At 41.3% G+C, this 17,749-nt stretch overlaps 1 protein-coding gene across 2 annotated transcripts; it reads left to right on the top strand.

Annotated features, from left to right (window-relative positions):
* The first annotated feature begins 3,694 nt into the window (after positions 1 to 3,694).
* On the top strand, positions 3,695 to 17,685 carry LOC307000185 (uncharacterized protein). 2 transcript variants are annotated; one of them, XM_079615594.1, is made up of 11 exons: positions 3,695 to 3,916; positions 3,985 to 4,025; positions 5,213 to 5,626; positions 6,407 to 7,051; positions 7,911 to 7,970; positions 8,053 to 8,141; positions 8,670 to 8,728; positions 8,809 to 8,960; positions 10,551 to 10,688; positions 10,833 to 12,012; positions 17,404 to 17,685. In XM_079615594.1, the coding sequence occupies exons 2-10, from the start codon at positions 3,995 to 3,997 to the stop codon at positions 11,216 to 11,218; spliced, it is 1,974 nt and encodes a 657-aa protein (XP_079471720.1). In that variant the 5' UTR covers positions 3,695 to 3,916; positions 3,985 to 3,994; the 3' UTR covers positions 11,219 to 12,012; positions 17,404 to 17,685. The 2 variants fall into 2 exon arrangements, with proteins under 2 accessions (XP_079471720.1, XP_079471719.1); XM_079615593.1 differs by having other exon boundaries at positions 3,698 to 3,916; positions 3,985 to 4,015.
* The last annotated feature ends 64 nt before the right edge of the window (positions 17,686 to 17,749 follow it).

Raw genomic sequence — 17,749 nt, 5'->3', positions numbered from 1 at the left:
AGACCTAGAAGCTAAACGGTGCTTACACAACAAACAAAATAATTATTAACCATGCTACATAAAATATAAAAGCAAAAATTATTAATAACACTTACAGGTTGTGATACGGAGGAGGAAGCTGATGTAAATACACTTGGAACTGAACCTTCCTTCAATATCAGCCGGCTCGCGAATCCAAGTTTGATTGCATTTAAAAAGCAATCGTCTTCAAAATGACGCGAACAAAGCACAGGCTCGGACTATACTTCTGTGGTATAGTGAATTGTAGCCACTTAGTCTTCAAATGCTCCTCCTTGGGCAGATGAAAAAAGTCGGCTTTTGAGCTTATATACTGTCTATGCTTTTGAGCCGCACTTCAGAACACAGCGTCTCGTCGCCATGATGTTTCCCTGCTGGCCTTGGAGCGCAATAAGTGGGCGTATCGTATTCAAATAACTTGACAAGTTGACGTCATCTAGTCAGAGAAAAAGCTTCGGTCTTCTAACGATTCATAAAAATGACTCAGAGTCGACTCTTACTTTTGAAAGACAATAACTTTATATACGGTGCACTTTCATATTTCAAACTTTGCAGGATGTTTTTGTTCACTTAGATCTATGTTACACACTACATGAAAGGTACATTTCAAAATTCCATAATAGGTGCCCTTTAATGTTTTTATTAGGGATGCTCATTTCGGTTAATTTTCCCGACCGACAACCGCCGCTCGTTATCCGATTATTAACCGTTAACTGATAAGATTATAATATTGAATTGGCTTTAAATAAAAAATACAAATTAACGAGTGTCTGTGACCCGTTAAAAATACAATAAAATAATTATCACGGGTTTATTTTAACGAGCAAACAGCAGCAGCAGAACAGACCAACAACAGAACCTGGATCCACATCAAATGATCACGCGCTTGCAGCATTTCTGACAGTGACAACAGAGAAAAAACTGAATTAAATAATATATATTAAAAAACTAAAATAGGCCTACACTAAATATATTTTTTAAACTTAAATAATTAACAAATTAAGATGACAAGAAGAAAACACTGAATCAGGTTGAAGCTTTTTCAGGGTTTTCCCCCATCAGACTAAGTTTTTTCGTCAAATAAAAATAGCAGGCGTACCTCAATCCACAGCTTGTCTAGTTCTTGTTTTTTTTAAAGTAACATGTCTACATGATGTGGGGTTAGTCTGGGTCTCCGATGGCACAGATGTCCGGGAATACAGAGATAACGTATCGCTAGAGTGGCCAACTTCGGAAAGCGCCTTTCATTTGCTTGTGGATGTTTGCTTTGCAAAGTGATAGTCTATTGCACTGTAAGTTCAAGTTCAAGTTCAAGTTCATTTTATTTATATAGCACATTTTATAACTGACCAAAGTGCTTTACAGAACTACAAAAATTAAAAGGCAATAATACCATGCCTAACATCTAAACAACATGAGTACATCAAGCTAAGAACAGCCTTAAACAGGAGTCGCAAAACTGTGTCAGACTCATCAATAATAAGCAAAATGGCAGTATCAGACTTAGATAAATAGAAAAAAAAACAGCATCGTACTCAAAGGATAAAAAATAAAAAATAAAACAGCCTTATTTATAGGCCAAAGAAAACAAGTGCGTTTTTAAAAGTTGTTGTTGTTTCGTTTGAACGAAACAACAACAGCGTGCATTGTACTACGCAGTTGTCCACGCTGGTCGCCATGGTTATTATGGCAGTAGGCCTTCTACCCATACTATGGTACTACCGAGTACTACGAGTGGAAACCAGGGATAACGCGGATATTATGTCATTGACAGACGACATTTTTTATTTATTTAAAATTGGAATTTCTCTGAAATTAAAAATCTTTGTGAACTTTTGGGATATTGTAAGTACACAACTGCAGGAAATATATCACACTGTGCAAGTGATTTCTGGATATTTTATTACAAAAATCTTACATATTGTATCATTAACTCCATAGGGAGCTCTAAGGATGGGATTGCCATGTCATATTTAGTGTGAAGTTCAATATGAGTTGTAATCATGTTCACAGATTTTTAATCATGGATAAAATGAAACCTTCTGAAACAGGCTTGACCCCTTATATGTGAAACTTGTCTATCATTTCACAGTAAAGCACTCCGTGTTTTGTGTTTATCCTAATAAAGTTCTGCTGTGTCCATATTTTGTCATTGTCATCTGAGGCTATCTAAATGAAAATAATTAAACAGATGCAGATGTAGGCAATTTTGGACCATCCATGGAAAAAAAGCAAAAAAAGCAAAAAAAAAAAAAAAAAAACAATGGCTGCATGTGAAATCGAATACTTCCATATTATATAATTATTAGGTAAAAAACAGTATGTGACAAAAGAAGTATGTCCGAATTAAGTACTCATAAAGAGTAGGCCTATAGGCAAAAAGTACCCGGATAACCTCCGATTAGTGCCGATGGACACTTTACGATCCCATGAGGCCACGGGGGATTTATGAATGGCAGTGAAGCGCTGGTAGGTCACATGATAATGACAACATGGTGAAGGTACGGCCAGATTAATTCATACTACACACTTTATATAAAACGTACTTCTTTAGTGGTTGTGAAGTAATTACCTATTCACAATAACCTACTCAAGAGAGTATGTGATTTCGGATGCAACCGGAAGTCATTTTTGATCACATGATCCTGGTGGCACATCCTCACAATTCAGAAAAATATTAGGCAGGTTATTTGAGATATTACCGGGGATTTACACCCGAAGTACACAAATTTGAGGCTATATTTTATGCAAATGTTCTATTTACCTTACAGGTGAAACTCAAAAAATTAGAATATCGTGCAAAAGTTCATTTATTTCAGTAATTCAACTTAAAAGGTGACACTAATATATTATACAGACTCATTACATGCAAAGTGAGATATTTCTACCCTTTATTTGTTATAATGTTGATGATTATGGCTTACAGCTTATGAAAACCCCAAATTCAAAACTACAATATTGTGAAAAGGTTTTCATAAGCTGTAAGCCATAATCATCAAAATAATAACAATTAAAGGCTTGAAATATCTCACTTTGCATGTAATGAGTCTATATAATATATTAGTTTCACCTTTTAAGTTGAATTAGTGAAATAAATGAACTTTTGCACGATATTCATATTTTTCAAGTTTCACCTGTATTAATTTTACATTCAGATTAAAAATGAAGCAGCAGTGACATATATCTTCATGTAGGGAACATATATGCCTACATATATTGCCATGACATCATCGTCATATTTCAATTCAATTCACATTTATTTGTATAGCGCTTTTAAAAAAAACACATCATTTCAAAGCAGCTTTACAGAAAATGCACGAGTCCACATTACTGCCTAAGTTATGTATTTCAGAAATGTAGGCCTACGTATACAAAATCACAGTTAGCAAAAAAAGGTATTAATTTAAACAGTGCAATAATATAATGCAAAAAACAATGAGCTCTTTTAAGTAATGAATACTTAAGATTATGACATTTAGAAAAATGATTGTTGATTCGGAGTTTGATTCATATTATGCTTACGATATCATAGCAAAATGTTTAGGAGGCTATTTCACGTGCTATGTTTAAAAGTGGACAGAATACGGTCTATACTATGTAGTACGCACGCTAGTAGGCTACACTTCCAATTCGACACGGCCAACCTGAATACATACGTGATCGAGCAGCGCCCTCTGTCGGATCCAGAGAGCGTCGCATGTCATTACGTCATGCGCGACAGGTAAACTTATCTCATTAACTGCAGATATAATACAGGTGATGCTGGCAGCTTCTTCAGTTTATGTTTTTAAACAATCAACTGAAAACGACGCAGAGAGTTCACGATCATAATTCTAAAATGACTAGATATAATCTTCTGATATTAATCTATTTGACGCGTTTGATAAACAGTGCTGAGGTGAGTAACTCGTCTTCATAAATCATCTGATCGCTTCACATCTCTCTCATGCTCTCTGTTTTTGGCAGATCAACAGAAATGCCGGCCAAGCATCCGCAGGTAAACAGCGGTCAGTCACATTTACATAAGTATGAAAACTTTTTACACGAATGGAAAAAATGGCGCTCTTGCTTTAGACTTAAAGGATAGTTCAACCAAAAATGAAAAATGTCATTATTGACTCACCCTCATCATGTCGTTACAAACCCGCAAGACTTTTCGTTCATCTTCGGAACACAAATGAAGATTTTTTTGTTGAAATCTGAGAGATTTCTCTCCCTCCTTTGACAGGCTACGCAACTACCACTTTAACGCTTCCGAAAGTTCATAAAACTAATCCATATGAAGTGGTTTAGTCCAAATTTTCAGAGACTCGATCGCTTTATATGATGAACAGATTTAATTTAGGCTTTTATTAACATATGAACATTGATCAGCGGACATAAACAGAAGCTCACACACGAGGATGAACCTCATTGGTTCTCGCACATCAAAAGAACATGTTTGAGCTTCAGTTTACCACAACTAATGTGTGAGTTGATGAATGTTTAAATGTGAATAAAAGCCTAAATTCAATCTGTTCATTATGTAAAGCGATCGTTTCTCTTCAGGACTAAACTCACGAATTCTTATGGAAGTTGCGTAGCCTGTCAATGGAGGGAGAGAAATCTCTCAGATTACATTAAAAAGATCGTCGTTTGTATTCCGAAGATGAACAAAAGTCTTATAGGTTTTGAAATGACATGAGGGCGAGTGAGAATTGAACATTTTTGGGTGAACTAAACCTTTAGCATGTTTATGGTGTCCTCCTGGATTTCCAAAGCTATAAAAAAAATATAAAATGAAATGTCCATTTTGTAAAATCAATATGTATTAACATTTATTTAATCTGTTCCTCATGGGATTTTATTTATTTATATATATGTATATATATTTTTTTAATTTAAATTATTATTATTTTTTATTTTATTTTGTTTCTTTTTATTTTTTATGTTAATTATGCTTCATTATATATGCTTATATATAGACATGTATGTAAATGGATGTATATATACATTTATATTCTATTTCTGTGACGCATGTCTGTATGTTTTTCTCTAAATGAAAAAATAAAGAAAAATTTGATAATAAAAAAAAAAACATTTATTTAATCTTTTTTTTTTAATTCCTTTTATATAGCTAGTAGTTATTGCTCTTTGATGAAAATATTTTGATATTTTGGGGGATATGTGTCTCTCTCTCTCTCTCTCTCGTCAGGTGGAGGGCGAGAGCGATACGCCTTCTACGCCCTGCGGAGCTGCCATCAGGTCCTGGACGCTGACAGCGGTGAGTTCTTCTCCCCCGACTACCTGTGCTCAAACCCCGCCGTGTGGTGCAACTGGACCATCCAGGTGCATCCTGGGAAGCGTGTGGAGCTGTACCTGGAGGACTTGACGTCCTCGGACTCCTGCCAGCAGAAGAGCGATCAGATCCACCTGGATGAGTCTCCGTCGGCTGCGGGGGGGCAGAGGGTCCTGGAGCGCTGCTGGGGGAAGGCCAGGTACACCTCTGTGTCCAACACTGTCCAGGTGGTGCTGCTCATCGACGGGGACCCCCCCGCCCCATACAGGGGCTTCTATGGGCGCTATAAAGCTTTCAGACCACTGGGTATTTCTGATCACATGTACGATGGTGAGTGAGTTTTTATAAAACAAAATATTATTTATATAACACTCACTCACTCACACTCTCTCTCTATAGAATTTAGTGCTGTCAAATAGTTTGTAAGAATATAATGGATGGATGGATGGATAGATAGATACCGAGATGGATGGCTGGATAGATCGGTCTAATCCGCTGTAATATTTCCTCCATTTAAAATATTTAGATATTTTGGGGACTAAATGTGCTAAAATCTCTGCTTTTATTTTTAAGATTATTATTTGTATAACATTTAGTATATTTTATAAAAATATGTATTTATTATGGAATATATATTGTGTGTGTGTATATATATGTATATATATATATATATATATATATATGTAATTTATAGATGTATATATTCCATAAAATATCTAAAAACGTGTATATATATATGTATGTAAAAAAATATGTTTTTAGATATTTTATGGAATATATATTTGTGTATATATATATATATATATATATTCCACAAAAGATCTAAAAACATACATGTATGTAAAAAATTACATGTATGTGTTTTTAGATATTTTATGAAATATATACTTATATGTATTATATATATATATATGTGTATGTATTGCCTTTTAATGTTCAATGAAAATATTTCAATATTTTATATATGAATATATAGATTTTTTTTTTGTGTATGTTTTTCCTCTTCAATGAAAAATAAATGCATATGAAGGGGAGTTTTTATCTATGTATGTTTTCGTAGACTGGTGTGTAGATGTTGACAGCAGCTGCACTCTGTGTTTCTCATTACAGGCGTTCCTGCAGACGTGACCGAAGCAGCATCAGGTGGAGATGAAGCGGGTGCAGTTACGGATGCTCCTCCAGGTCTGAACAGCCAACCCACTTCTGCTGGTCTGACCGGGTCAGGGACCTTCAGAACCACCTCAGTGACTAATGAACTCCATTATGGGAAACGGGAATCCTGGGAAAAGAGTCCCGGGGATTCGGCTCCTCGCGCTCTAGCGTCTGGTCACGACGGTGAGGTTTCATCCGATGATGATGCCTACTATGATGATAATTTCTCTGCAACACCACAAGAAGGAGCTGGTCAGTGGGCCGCTGAGACCCAGCAAAACCAACCGTCTCGAGTCCGCTCCAGATACCAGGCTGCTCACACACACCTCGCAGACACACTCAGCACACACACTCGCATGCCACACATCTGGACCGAAGCCGTTCAACCCGTCGCTCGCTCTCCATCTGCCATGCGCAGGAATGTGGACGCACAAGCACACGCTTCTGATGAGACCGAGCCGGACAGAGCCAAAATGGCGTCTGATGTTGGCGAAGTGAGGTGGGTGAGAGTGGAACAGCGGGATGATGGGGAAGACGTTTCTATGGAGATGACAGGGACTGAGAGCGGCGACGCACAACCCAAATTACACCGCAGACCTAAAGGTGCCGTTACATTCTTTACATTTAACAAGCATTGAGTTTGGCATAGAGACTCTTTATGACCATCGCTGGGGGATTTTTCCTATTTTAATTATTTTCATGACAATCAAGCACACCAACATTTTCTAATTACTTAAAGAAATTAAAAATTGCCCAAATTATTATTATTATTATTATGCAATGGTTACTATTAAGTATTTTATTAATGCTTTTAAAATAAATAATATTGGTAATCTTGCACAATAACAATACTAAATATTTTTATCTAATTCAGGATTCGGTGTAACTTATTATTATCATCATCCAAGGGGTAATATTAACGATATTAATGATCTTATTAATATATAAAAAGTTAATAATAATTGTTATTAATAACTATAATAATATCATCATCCAAGGGGTAATATTAATGATTGTATTTATCTTTAAAAAAAATATTATAATAAAAGTAGTAAGCATCATCCAAGAGGTAATTATGAATTTTTGTTTAAAAAGTTAATAATAATATTTATTATTATTTGTATCATCATCTTTCAAGGGGTAATATTAATTAGTTTAAAAGGGAATAATCATAATAATTTTTATCATTACCATCATTAAAGCGGTAATATTAACAATATTAAAGATTTTATTAGAACATGTTTAAAAAGTTGATAATAGTAATAATCATTATGAATTATTATAAGTAATTATATATTTTTATTGTTTTTATCATCATCATCATCCAAAAGGTAATATTTACAATATTAATGATTTTATTGTTTAAAAAAGTTAGTAATAATGATTAGTTTTAAATATGACCCGGACATTTTAGCTTGACCTTGGGTTTCTTGCATTAACCGTTGTTTCCATCCATCCACAGAGAAAGCTCTCTACCAGCAGACCTCAGGAAATGTCACACACTACAGTCATTTACCTGGCGGTGAGGCCCACATTAACCTCAACATTCATCAAAATAACAGTTATATATATATATATTGGTGTAACATCATCTGTGCACTCAGAGCTGTTGCTGGAGGCGGGTGTGGAGGTCCGTCTGGAGCCTGAACATCACGGAGAATCCTCTTCCCTCAGATCTGCTCTCGACATCATGGTGATGCTCAGGATTATGATTCCTTATGTGACCCTGGACCACAAAAAAAAACAATTATTGAGATTTATAATTGAGCTGAATAAATAAGCTTTCCATTGATGTATGGTGTGTTAGGATAGGACAATGTTTGGCCGAGATACAACTATATGAAAATCTGGAATCTGAGGGTGCAAAAAAATCTAACCATTGAGAAAATCTCCTTTAAAGTTGTGCATTTATGTTTACGATTGTGCTGCAATCAGTCACACAAATACTTTTTTATACATATTTATGGTAGGAAATTAGCAAAATATCTTCATGGAACATGATCTTCACTTAATATCCTAATGATTTTTGGTATAAAAGAAAAATCTATAATTTTGACCCATACAATGTGTTGTTGGCTATTGCCACAAATATACCCGTGCGACTTATGACTGGTTTTGTGATCCAGGGTCACATATTTTCCCTATATTATATAGGGCTCCCTCATATATATCGAATATTGTTGTCAATCGGGCAACTTTTGGGCTCAAAATTGGTTTACAGATACGAGAAGCGTGTGGACGTCTCACCCTGAAGAGCCTGGACTTCAAACGACTGAAGAAGTGAGCACTTCCTGAAGCGTGTCCACTGGGAGGTTCCTCTAGAAGGTCTGCTGACAGACTGTCCGTGGGTTTGTTTGTAGGTTGCGCTCTGGTGTTTTCTTCATCGTGTGGCTGAGGCTTCAGAAGGCCACTGTTGGGGATCTTCAGTCTCGTCTGCAGGAGCTGCAGGACCGAACCATCAAATCCCAAACCAGCAGAACTCAGGGCGTCGTCGCATCGGTCTCTACTGAAGGTGATCGCACTCGTCACGTGACCTTTCAGCTTCCTCTGTGCTTTCAGAAACCTTGCTGTGACCTCATACTAGCCAAAGAAAAATCACTCGCACGTATGCTCACTTACACATAATCAATCGTACGCACACTCGCTTGCACGCACATTCGCAAGCTAGCATGCACGCACACTCACGCTCACTCGCACGCACACTCGTACATACACTCGCTCGCACGCACTCACACATAATCAATCGCTCACTCGCACGCACACCCACTCGTACGTTCACTCGCTCACTCGCACGCTAGCATGCACGCACACTCACTCGTACGTTCACTCGCACACACACTCAGGCACACTCGCATGCACGCTAACTCACTCGCACACACTCACGCTAACTCACTCGCACTCACGCTAACTCACTCGCACGTGCACGTGCACACACACACACTCACTTTCGCTCTCACTCGCACGTGCACACACACTCACTTTCGCTCTCACTCGCACGTGCACGCACACTCGCACGTGCACGCACACACTCACTTTCGCTCTCACTCGCTCTCACTCGCACGTGCACACACACTCACTTTCGCTCTCACTCGCACGTGCACGCACACTCGCACGCACACACTCACTTTCGCTCTCACTCGCTCTCACTCGCACGTGCACACACACTCACTTTCGCTCTCACTCGCACGCACACTCGCACGTGCACGCACACTCACACGTGCACACACACTCGCACGTGCACACACACACGCTCTCGCTCGCACGCACACTCGCACGTGCACGCACACACTCGCACGCACACTCACTGGTACATTCTGATCAGGTCGGACTTCACACTTTATTTTACGTTCACTCCCATTCACACACAGGCTCGCACGCACTCACTCCTCGCATTCTCACGCTCACTCTCGCACTCACACTCGCTCGCACACTCACTCGCGCACACACTCTCCCGCACTCATGCTCATTCGCACGCACACTCACTCGCACGTGCACGCCCTCTCACTCGCACGCTCACTGGTATGTTCACTCGCATTCACTCACTTGCACGCTCACTTGCTCGCACTCACTGATACGTTCACTCGCGTTCTCACTCGCGAACACACTCGCACGCACTCACACGCGCGCACACTCACTCGTACGTTCACTCGCATTCACTCACTCGTGCGCACACACACTTGCATGCACACACATTCGCACGCACTCACACGCGCGCACACTCACTCACTCGTACGTTCACTCGCATTCACTCACTCGCGCACACACACTCTCGCACGTTCACTCGCACGCAGGCTCGCACGCACACTCTCGCGCACTCACTCTCGCATGCACACTCGTGCACCTGTACGCTCGCACACTCACTCGGGTGAGCTCACACACACACACACACACACCTCTGAAGGACAATTGCTGTGTCAGTTCCTTACTGAGGTGTAGAGTTGATCCAAAGGTCAACCCGTGGCCGGTTGCATAAAAGTGTTAAGATTTGTCTTACAAGTTACTCATCTAGTGACTGGGGCCACCAAACTCTCATAAGACTGCATTTAAGAACTAGTCTAGAGGTAATCAGTCTGTCCATTTCTCTCTCTGTGTGTTTGAATAGACATCAATGAGTGTGAGACACACATGGTGGTGTGCAACGCTCACGCCGAGTGTGTGAATCAGTTCGGCTCGTACTACTGTCGCTGTCTCCATGGTTACCGGGAGGGAGCGAGCGTTTGCGCGGCGTCTGCCGAACATGGTAAGAGACTGATATTCAGAAGTTTATATTGACACACTGTTTATGGATGATTAGTCTGCTCTAATATTAAATTAAAAATTTCCCCAAAAACTGTTTTCTGATTGCCTTTCATAACTTAAGTTTTCCTCTCCACTCACTTTCTAGACTGTAACGAGACATCATCTGCCACGATCCTCCGGGGTGTTTACGCCATCTGTGGCCTGCTCGTGTTGCTCATCTTGCTGATGCTGCTGGTGATCCTTTATCTATACCGTCGACACTTTAGGGGGGTGTTCCTGCTTCGCTGTCAGAAAACTAGCATTAGCAGTGTTGTGAATACTGTTGCTAATGAGGATGACAACAATAACACAGGAAATGATGACGGCAGTGGTGCGAACCCGTCCAGATTCCCGCCTCCACCTCCACCTCCACCCATGAGGATCCCCAAAGATGGCCACCGGTCTCTGGACCTGCCATTATTACGTTTCAGCTCGCTAGTGCCTCCTGATGGATTTAGAAGTAAAATACATGCAGAGAAACACCAGTTTTGATTGTTACGGTGTTACTCTTGTCTGTCACTAAATGCAGTGCACTTCACAGGGTGTGTGATTGGTCTGATTTGTACTGGTGAGCTATTTACTTTGTTTCAATGTATGCTTTTTTCCTGAGTTAGTTTATAATTCATGAATTATTATTTTGGTAAAAAAACGGGTGTGTTTGATCTGTTCTTGTAGTTTTGTTCACAGAAGGCTTCTCACTTGAGCAATAGAGCTGAATAGAACTAAAAAGTGCTTTCTGTACTTTGTTGTCAGTGTTTGGGTTACATAATCAGATACATTTTTTAGTAACTAAAGTAGCGCATCACTTTTACATTTACAACACAATATCAGTTACTTTTATAATTCAATATAGCTAACACATTACTTTTACAAGTAACTTTCTCTGTCATTGGTGGCTTTATGCAAAATTATGTAAGAGAACTAACTAGTTATGCTCAGTTTATACATTCTCCATTAGCTTAAATTGCTTTTTGTAAGTGCAATCTCAATTAAAATATCTTTGGATATTCAAAGGATGTAGGAATGTGTTTTCAATAGCATTATGGCAAGCAATATTACCTTAAAATGTTCCCAACGTTACTCATCGTAATTGCATTTTTAGTAGTAAATTAAATCCGAGAGCTCTACAGTACAATTCTTTCTTAATAGTAACAATTCATTACAATTAGAGAAATCTCAAATTAAATTACTAGTAACATTTCTTATTAGAGATCTCAACAAATTAATTTTTAATAGTCTCCATTGACTTCCATTTATTTTTACAGAGCTCACTAATTAAATTCTTAGTGGTCATCATTATGACCGAGTGACCGCACTCTCTTGCCCTTCTTAAAGTTGGAAAGATCAGACTCAGTGGAGGAAACGCGTACAGTAGTGCGTTTGGCCACGGGTGCGCCAGAGCATCCACACCCATAGGCGCACCGCTTCTCGCCAGAGAGAAGAACAGAGGACACTGAGTGTTTTCGTGCGAGGCGAAGAGATCTACGGCAGCCCGGCCGAACCTCTCCCACAACTGGCTCACTACCTGAGGGTGGAGAGTCCATTCTCCATACAGAGGGTTCCCCCTGGACAAGAGATCCGCCCCCACATTCATTATTCCCGGGACGTGGGTTGCCCGTAGTGAATGAAAATGCTTCACGCCCCACAAGATTATTTTCTGTGCCAGACTGTGAAGCAGATGGGAACGTGTGCCTCCCTGGCGGTTTATGTATGCCACCGCCGTTGTGTTGTCCGACCTGATCAAAATGTGGTGGTTCCTTAAGAACCGCACAAAATGATTCAGAGCCAGAAAAACTGTTAACAGTTCCAGGAAGTTTATGTGTGCGCTTTGTAGCGAGACGGGCCATTTCCCCTTCGCTATCCTGCCCTCGCACACTGCACCCCAACCTGTGAGCGACGCATCCGTCGTAACCACCTTTCTCAGAGAAACTGCTCCCAGCGGAGTCCCTGACTCGAGAAAAGAGCGATCTCTCCACTGACGGAGAGCACGCATGCAAAGTGACGTCACTATCACTTTGCGGTTGAGGTGGCGTTTTGGACACAAGCCCTGCGCCGCCGTCCAGTTCTGAAACTCTCTCATTCGCAACAGTCCCAGGGGAATGACAGAAACTGTCGAGGCCATCAGACCCAGAAGACGTAAACACAGTCTGAATGAAACTCTGTTTCCTTTTTGAAAAAGGGATAGACAGCCGCGAATTGACCTGATGCGCTCCTCGGACAGAAAAGCTTGATATAGGTCTGAGTTCAGTCTGAGACCCAGGTAAATTATCTCCTGTGTAGGCACCAAGCAGCTTTTCGTTTCGTTTATCTTGAAACCTAAGCTCTGTAAATGAGACACGAGCATTGTTGACTCTCTCTCTGCCTGTTGCCATGACGGCGCGCACAGCAGCAGATCGTCCAAATATGCTGACACTCTTAGACCCATTATTCTCAGCGGTGTGAGCGCTGCCTCCACACATTTGCTGAAAATCCTGGGCGCTAAAGACAAGCCGAACGGGACTGTCAAAAACTCGTAGGCTGTGTCTCGATAGGCAAACCTGAGGAATTTTCTGTGTGCTGGGTAGATGCTTATGTGAAAATACGCATCTTTCAGATCGACTGACGTAAGCCAGTCCTTGGGACGAATAGTTTGAGATAACGTTTTTAAGGTCAACATTTTGAACTTGTATTTCCTGAGGTGTTTGTTGAGGTTCCGTAAATCCAGAATAGGACGGAGACCACCCCCTTTCTTGGGAATAACGAAGTACCGGGAGTAAAAACCCTGATGGCTGTCCTCCGGCGGCACAACTCGAATAGCTCTTTTGCTCAATAAAGAGGCTATTTCTTCCTCTACAACCTGAGCTGACTCCCCCTCTGCTGCTGACATTAACACACTGTTGAAAAGTGGAGGTTTTACAGCAAATTGCAGACCATAACCCCGGCTTATTGTGGATAAAACCCATGGGTGTACTGCGCATGCGCGCCAGCTCTCCGCATGAGCAGCGAGCGGACCGCAGCAGCTCTCGTTCACTAGCGACGCGGCGGCGCCCTCTAGTGGTGGAGCTAGGGACTGCAGCTCTGATTTTGACAATTTTTTCGTGTGTGTTTTTATTTTCAAACATAACTGTGCCCTTGGCCCACTGCCTGGATGCACAGGGAACGTGTTTATTATTTTCATACAACACATGTCTTTTGGAAAACAGCCCTCTGCCCTCTGTTGTAACCCCGTGGGTGGAGGGAGGGAAACTCTTTTGTGAGGCACTGGGGGAACTGGTGCAAACTTCACATTTGAACTGGTCATTACATAACTTGTGAACAATTCCCCTGTCCGACGCCTTCTCTTTGCGGGAGGGGGAGAAAATGACCGTTCTCTTTGAGGGAGGATAGCAACAGATACTCCGTGAGTGCTGTTGCTCATCCCTTTGTCCTGAACCTGCCGAAATACTAGGTTGCTCGCCGTTTCTTCCCTCCCTGAGGGTTTGCAGGACGGTATCTGGCTGCAGCCGCTGCGAAGGAAGGTTTACCCCTCGGCTGAGCTGGCTTAGACTGCGGCTCAGAACGTTGAGGCTGAGAGGGTCTAGGGCCTCTGAATTCTGACCGACCACTCCCTTGAGGGGCTTCAAACCTGGGCCGTGGTGGTGGTTGAGAAGTCCTAACGGTGGATCTGCGAGGGAGGCAAGTCTGGAACGCCTCGCCCTCCTGCTTCTTTCGATCGCACCGTTCTCTCATAGCAGTGACCGATGCCCCGAAAAGGGCTTTGGGCTCAACTGGAGCATCCAAGAAGTCTGCTTTCTCTCTGTCTGACAGCCCTGACAGCCCCAGCCAGAGAGATCGCTCGCCGACCACTGCCAAGCCCATGCTGCGGCCGCAGCTCTGGACCGCACCCCTGGAAGTTCTCAGGTTGAGATCTGCAATAACACAAATCTCTTCCCAGAGGGCTGGGTTTGGTGACCCAGCATCCATTTGCCTCCCCATCTCTTCCATAAGCTCTGCCTGATAAGCAGTGAGGAGAGAGGTGGCATTAAGAGCTCTCACAGCCAGTGCAGAAGAGCGATAAATTTTCTGAAAAACTGATGCCGTTAGACGATCAGTGCGACCTGGCAGTGAAGCTGAAGCCGAGGAAAAAGCTGTCCTGCGGTTAGGGTGGAGATGATGTGCAACCGACAGCTCGACAGGAGGGGAATTTGACATCCCTAACTCCTCCATTTTATCCACATCCAGCCTAGAAAATCCCTTTACGGGAACTCTATGCGAAAATGGCTTATCCCAGAAGCGTTTCATCTCCGAAACGCACGCGGGGACCGCTGGAATGAGCTGCTTAGCTGGCGGGGCACGTGACGGCAGTCTCTTGCCGTCATATAGATCTCTCTCCGTCCCCTGGCCCGTCTGCTGTGATGGCCAGTCTATGGAGAGTTTTGCCGCCGCCCTCCGGCACATTTCCAGTAGGTCGAGCTCCGCCTGAGCCGGGGAGGGTGAACCCTCGCTTAACGCGCTGTCTGGCCGGGATGGATTTGGCGGGAGGATCGCATCTTCGTCATCATCCTCATCGTCCTCTAACAGACGAGCGATGGCCTCGTCGTCCTCGTCATCCTCCTCTCTCACGTCCGTAAGTCCTACAGATCCAAAGAGGGGAGGTAGTTGCGGGGAGAATTCGTCCATGTATTCGCCCCAGCTGCAGGACGCCGGAGGCTGTTTAGCCTCCTCCGCGGGTGGCGGAGAAAAGCAGGGATCTCCCTTATTAGTGGCCGCGACACGCACTCTTCTCTCTAGCACCCTCGACGGGAAGAGAGAACAGTGAGGACAGCCCTCGGGGTTAGCGAGGGCTGCCTGTGCGTGTCTCACCCCCAGGCATGCGATGCATAAAGGATGAGGATCCTTGCCCGATATCATCGAGCCGCACGCACACGGGCGAGAAGTTTCTGCTTTCGGTCCGCCGTTCGCAGAACTTGAAGTTGCCATAATAATAGTATCTAAGCTCACCGTAACGTGCAACTCAGAAAGGAATATCTAAGAGAATTCGCCGTAACACGTTAATTCTCAGAAGGAATATCTAAGAGAATTCGCCGTAACACGTTAATTCTCTTAAAGTATACCAAAAACAAATAACACTGCCAACAAAAATAGCTGCGTTCAGCGACGTACCTTGACGGCTCGTCTCAGAACCGTTAAACAACTATTTCAAGACAGGTAACTTTACTGAAGGATAGCTTCCAATTTGATCTTCACGGGGAAGAGATCGAAGAATGAAGTAGGGACCACTGGCAGTGGTTAATATGTGGGAAGGGGACTCCCGCATCACTGTCGTGATTGGTCTGTCAACTGACAGACGTGGTGTAATTGGTACTTCCAGATCTGTCACGCCCAGAGGCGTTTCCCATAGTGAGATACCGAGCGAATGTTTGAAAGAGAACCATCCTTGCAGTGCAGAGGTGACACAGAAGCGGCATCCGAACTGGCATTACTATATTTACACTTAATTTGCAATTGCATAGGCTAAATAAAGCTATTCAATATTTAAATATGAAATGATTTATAATTTTAACATTTTAATTAAAGGGTACTTTAAATATGCAACTAAACCCGCCAGTAGGTGGCAGTAAGTCACTGTCTTAATAAGCGAGTTGTTGGAGATTTATTCAACCGATTTGTTCAAACGGCCGATTCATTCATTGAATCAAATGATTCGTTCAAAACGCGGATTTCAGTTTTTAAAATAGAATCGCTGTCTGTTGGACTACAGTTTCATTATGAAATTCTCGTCGGCGAAATAAAGGGGGAAACAAACAATATTGACAATATAAAAAGTAACACACATTGTTAATTTAACTGTTGTATAAAATAAATAGCACATTTGCAATTGTGCACAGGAAAACGGCACTCTTGCTCGTGATATTCTAATATAACAACATAACATGATAAAAATATAATAAGACAAAAACTCATTTGGGGACATAATAACTGCACTGACAGTGACACATCACGCAGTGAAAGCAAGCATGAGAGACAAACGCGATGTCAGCTCGAACTCGCAGTGCCTCGCCTCGTACGTAGTTAAAACAATGATTACAATATCATCATAGTTCATAGACAATCCTAAGCACAAATAATGAACTTACTATTGAACTGACATTTACTCGTTCTCTTATCCTCTCCTCTCGCGTGCAGCAGGAGACAGAAGTAGGCTAATACGCTGCCGTAAATGACGCGAATTGTCACGTGAACAAGCAAATCCACAAAGATAGAATAATACAAATAATACGTAGCCTACGCTAATTAGATAGTTTTCATTTGGAAAGCATTTAGATACGTCGTCAAAGTGTCATCTAAAATTTAAGACCTTTCATAGGTAAAAATAAGACTTTTCATAAGTAAAAATAAGACTTTAAGACTTTTTAAGGCCTTAAATTTTAAATATCGAATTTAAGACTTTTTAAGACTTTTTAAGGATCCGCGGGGACCCTGTACCTTAAAATGTTCCCAACGTTACTCATCGTAATTGCATTTTTAGTAGTAAATTAAATCCGAGAGCTCTACAGTAGCCTACAATTCTTTCTTATTAGTAACAATTCATTACAATTAGAGAAATCTCAAATTAAATTACTAGTAACATTTCTTATTAGAGATCTCAACAAATTAATTTTTAATAGTCTCCATTGACTTCCATTCATTTTTACAGAGCTGACTAATTAAATTCTTAGTGGTAACCATTACAATGAGAGAGCTCACGAATTACATTTTTACTAGTCAAAGAAAACAAATGAAAGATATAATTGCAGAGCTATGCGATTGCACTCTTAAGTTACTAGTAATAACTAATGAATTTGAGAGCTATCTATTTTAATTCATACTATTAACAATGCAATTACGACGAGTATTCTAGATTATTTATAATTTTCCTCTGCTCACGTTGTCTGGAGTTTTTTGTCTACTGAAATGTCTTGGAAAGTTTTTTTGCATTGTTTTGTCAGCAGAACAATCCCAAAAAAATAAAAATAAAATAACAGTACAACCCACCGAAGAGATTCATGTCAATCCCTCTCAGCC

This window comes from Phoxinus phoxinus (genome assembly GCF_949152265.1).
Source record: "Phoxinus phoxinus genome assembly, chromosome: 6".
In the NCBI taxonomy this organism is placed as follows: Eukaryota; Metazoa; Chordata; class Actinopteri; order Cypriniformes; family Leuciscidae; genus Phoxinus; species Phoxinus phoxinus.
The sequence above is the reverse complement of the archived record's forward strand: the minus strand, read 5'-3'. Positions and strand labels throughout refer to the sequence as shown.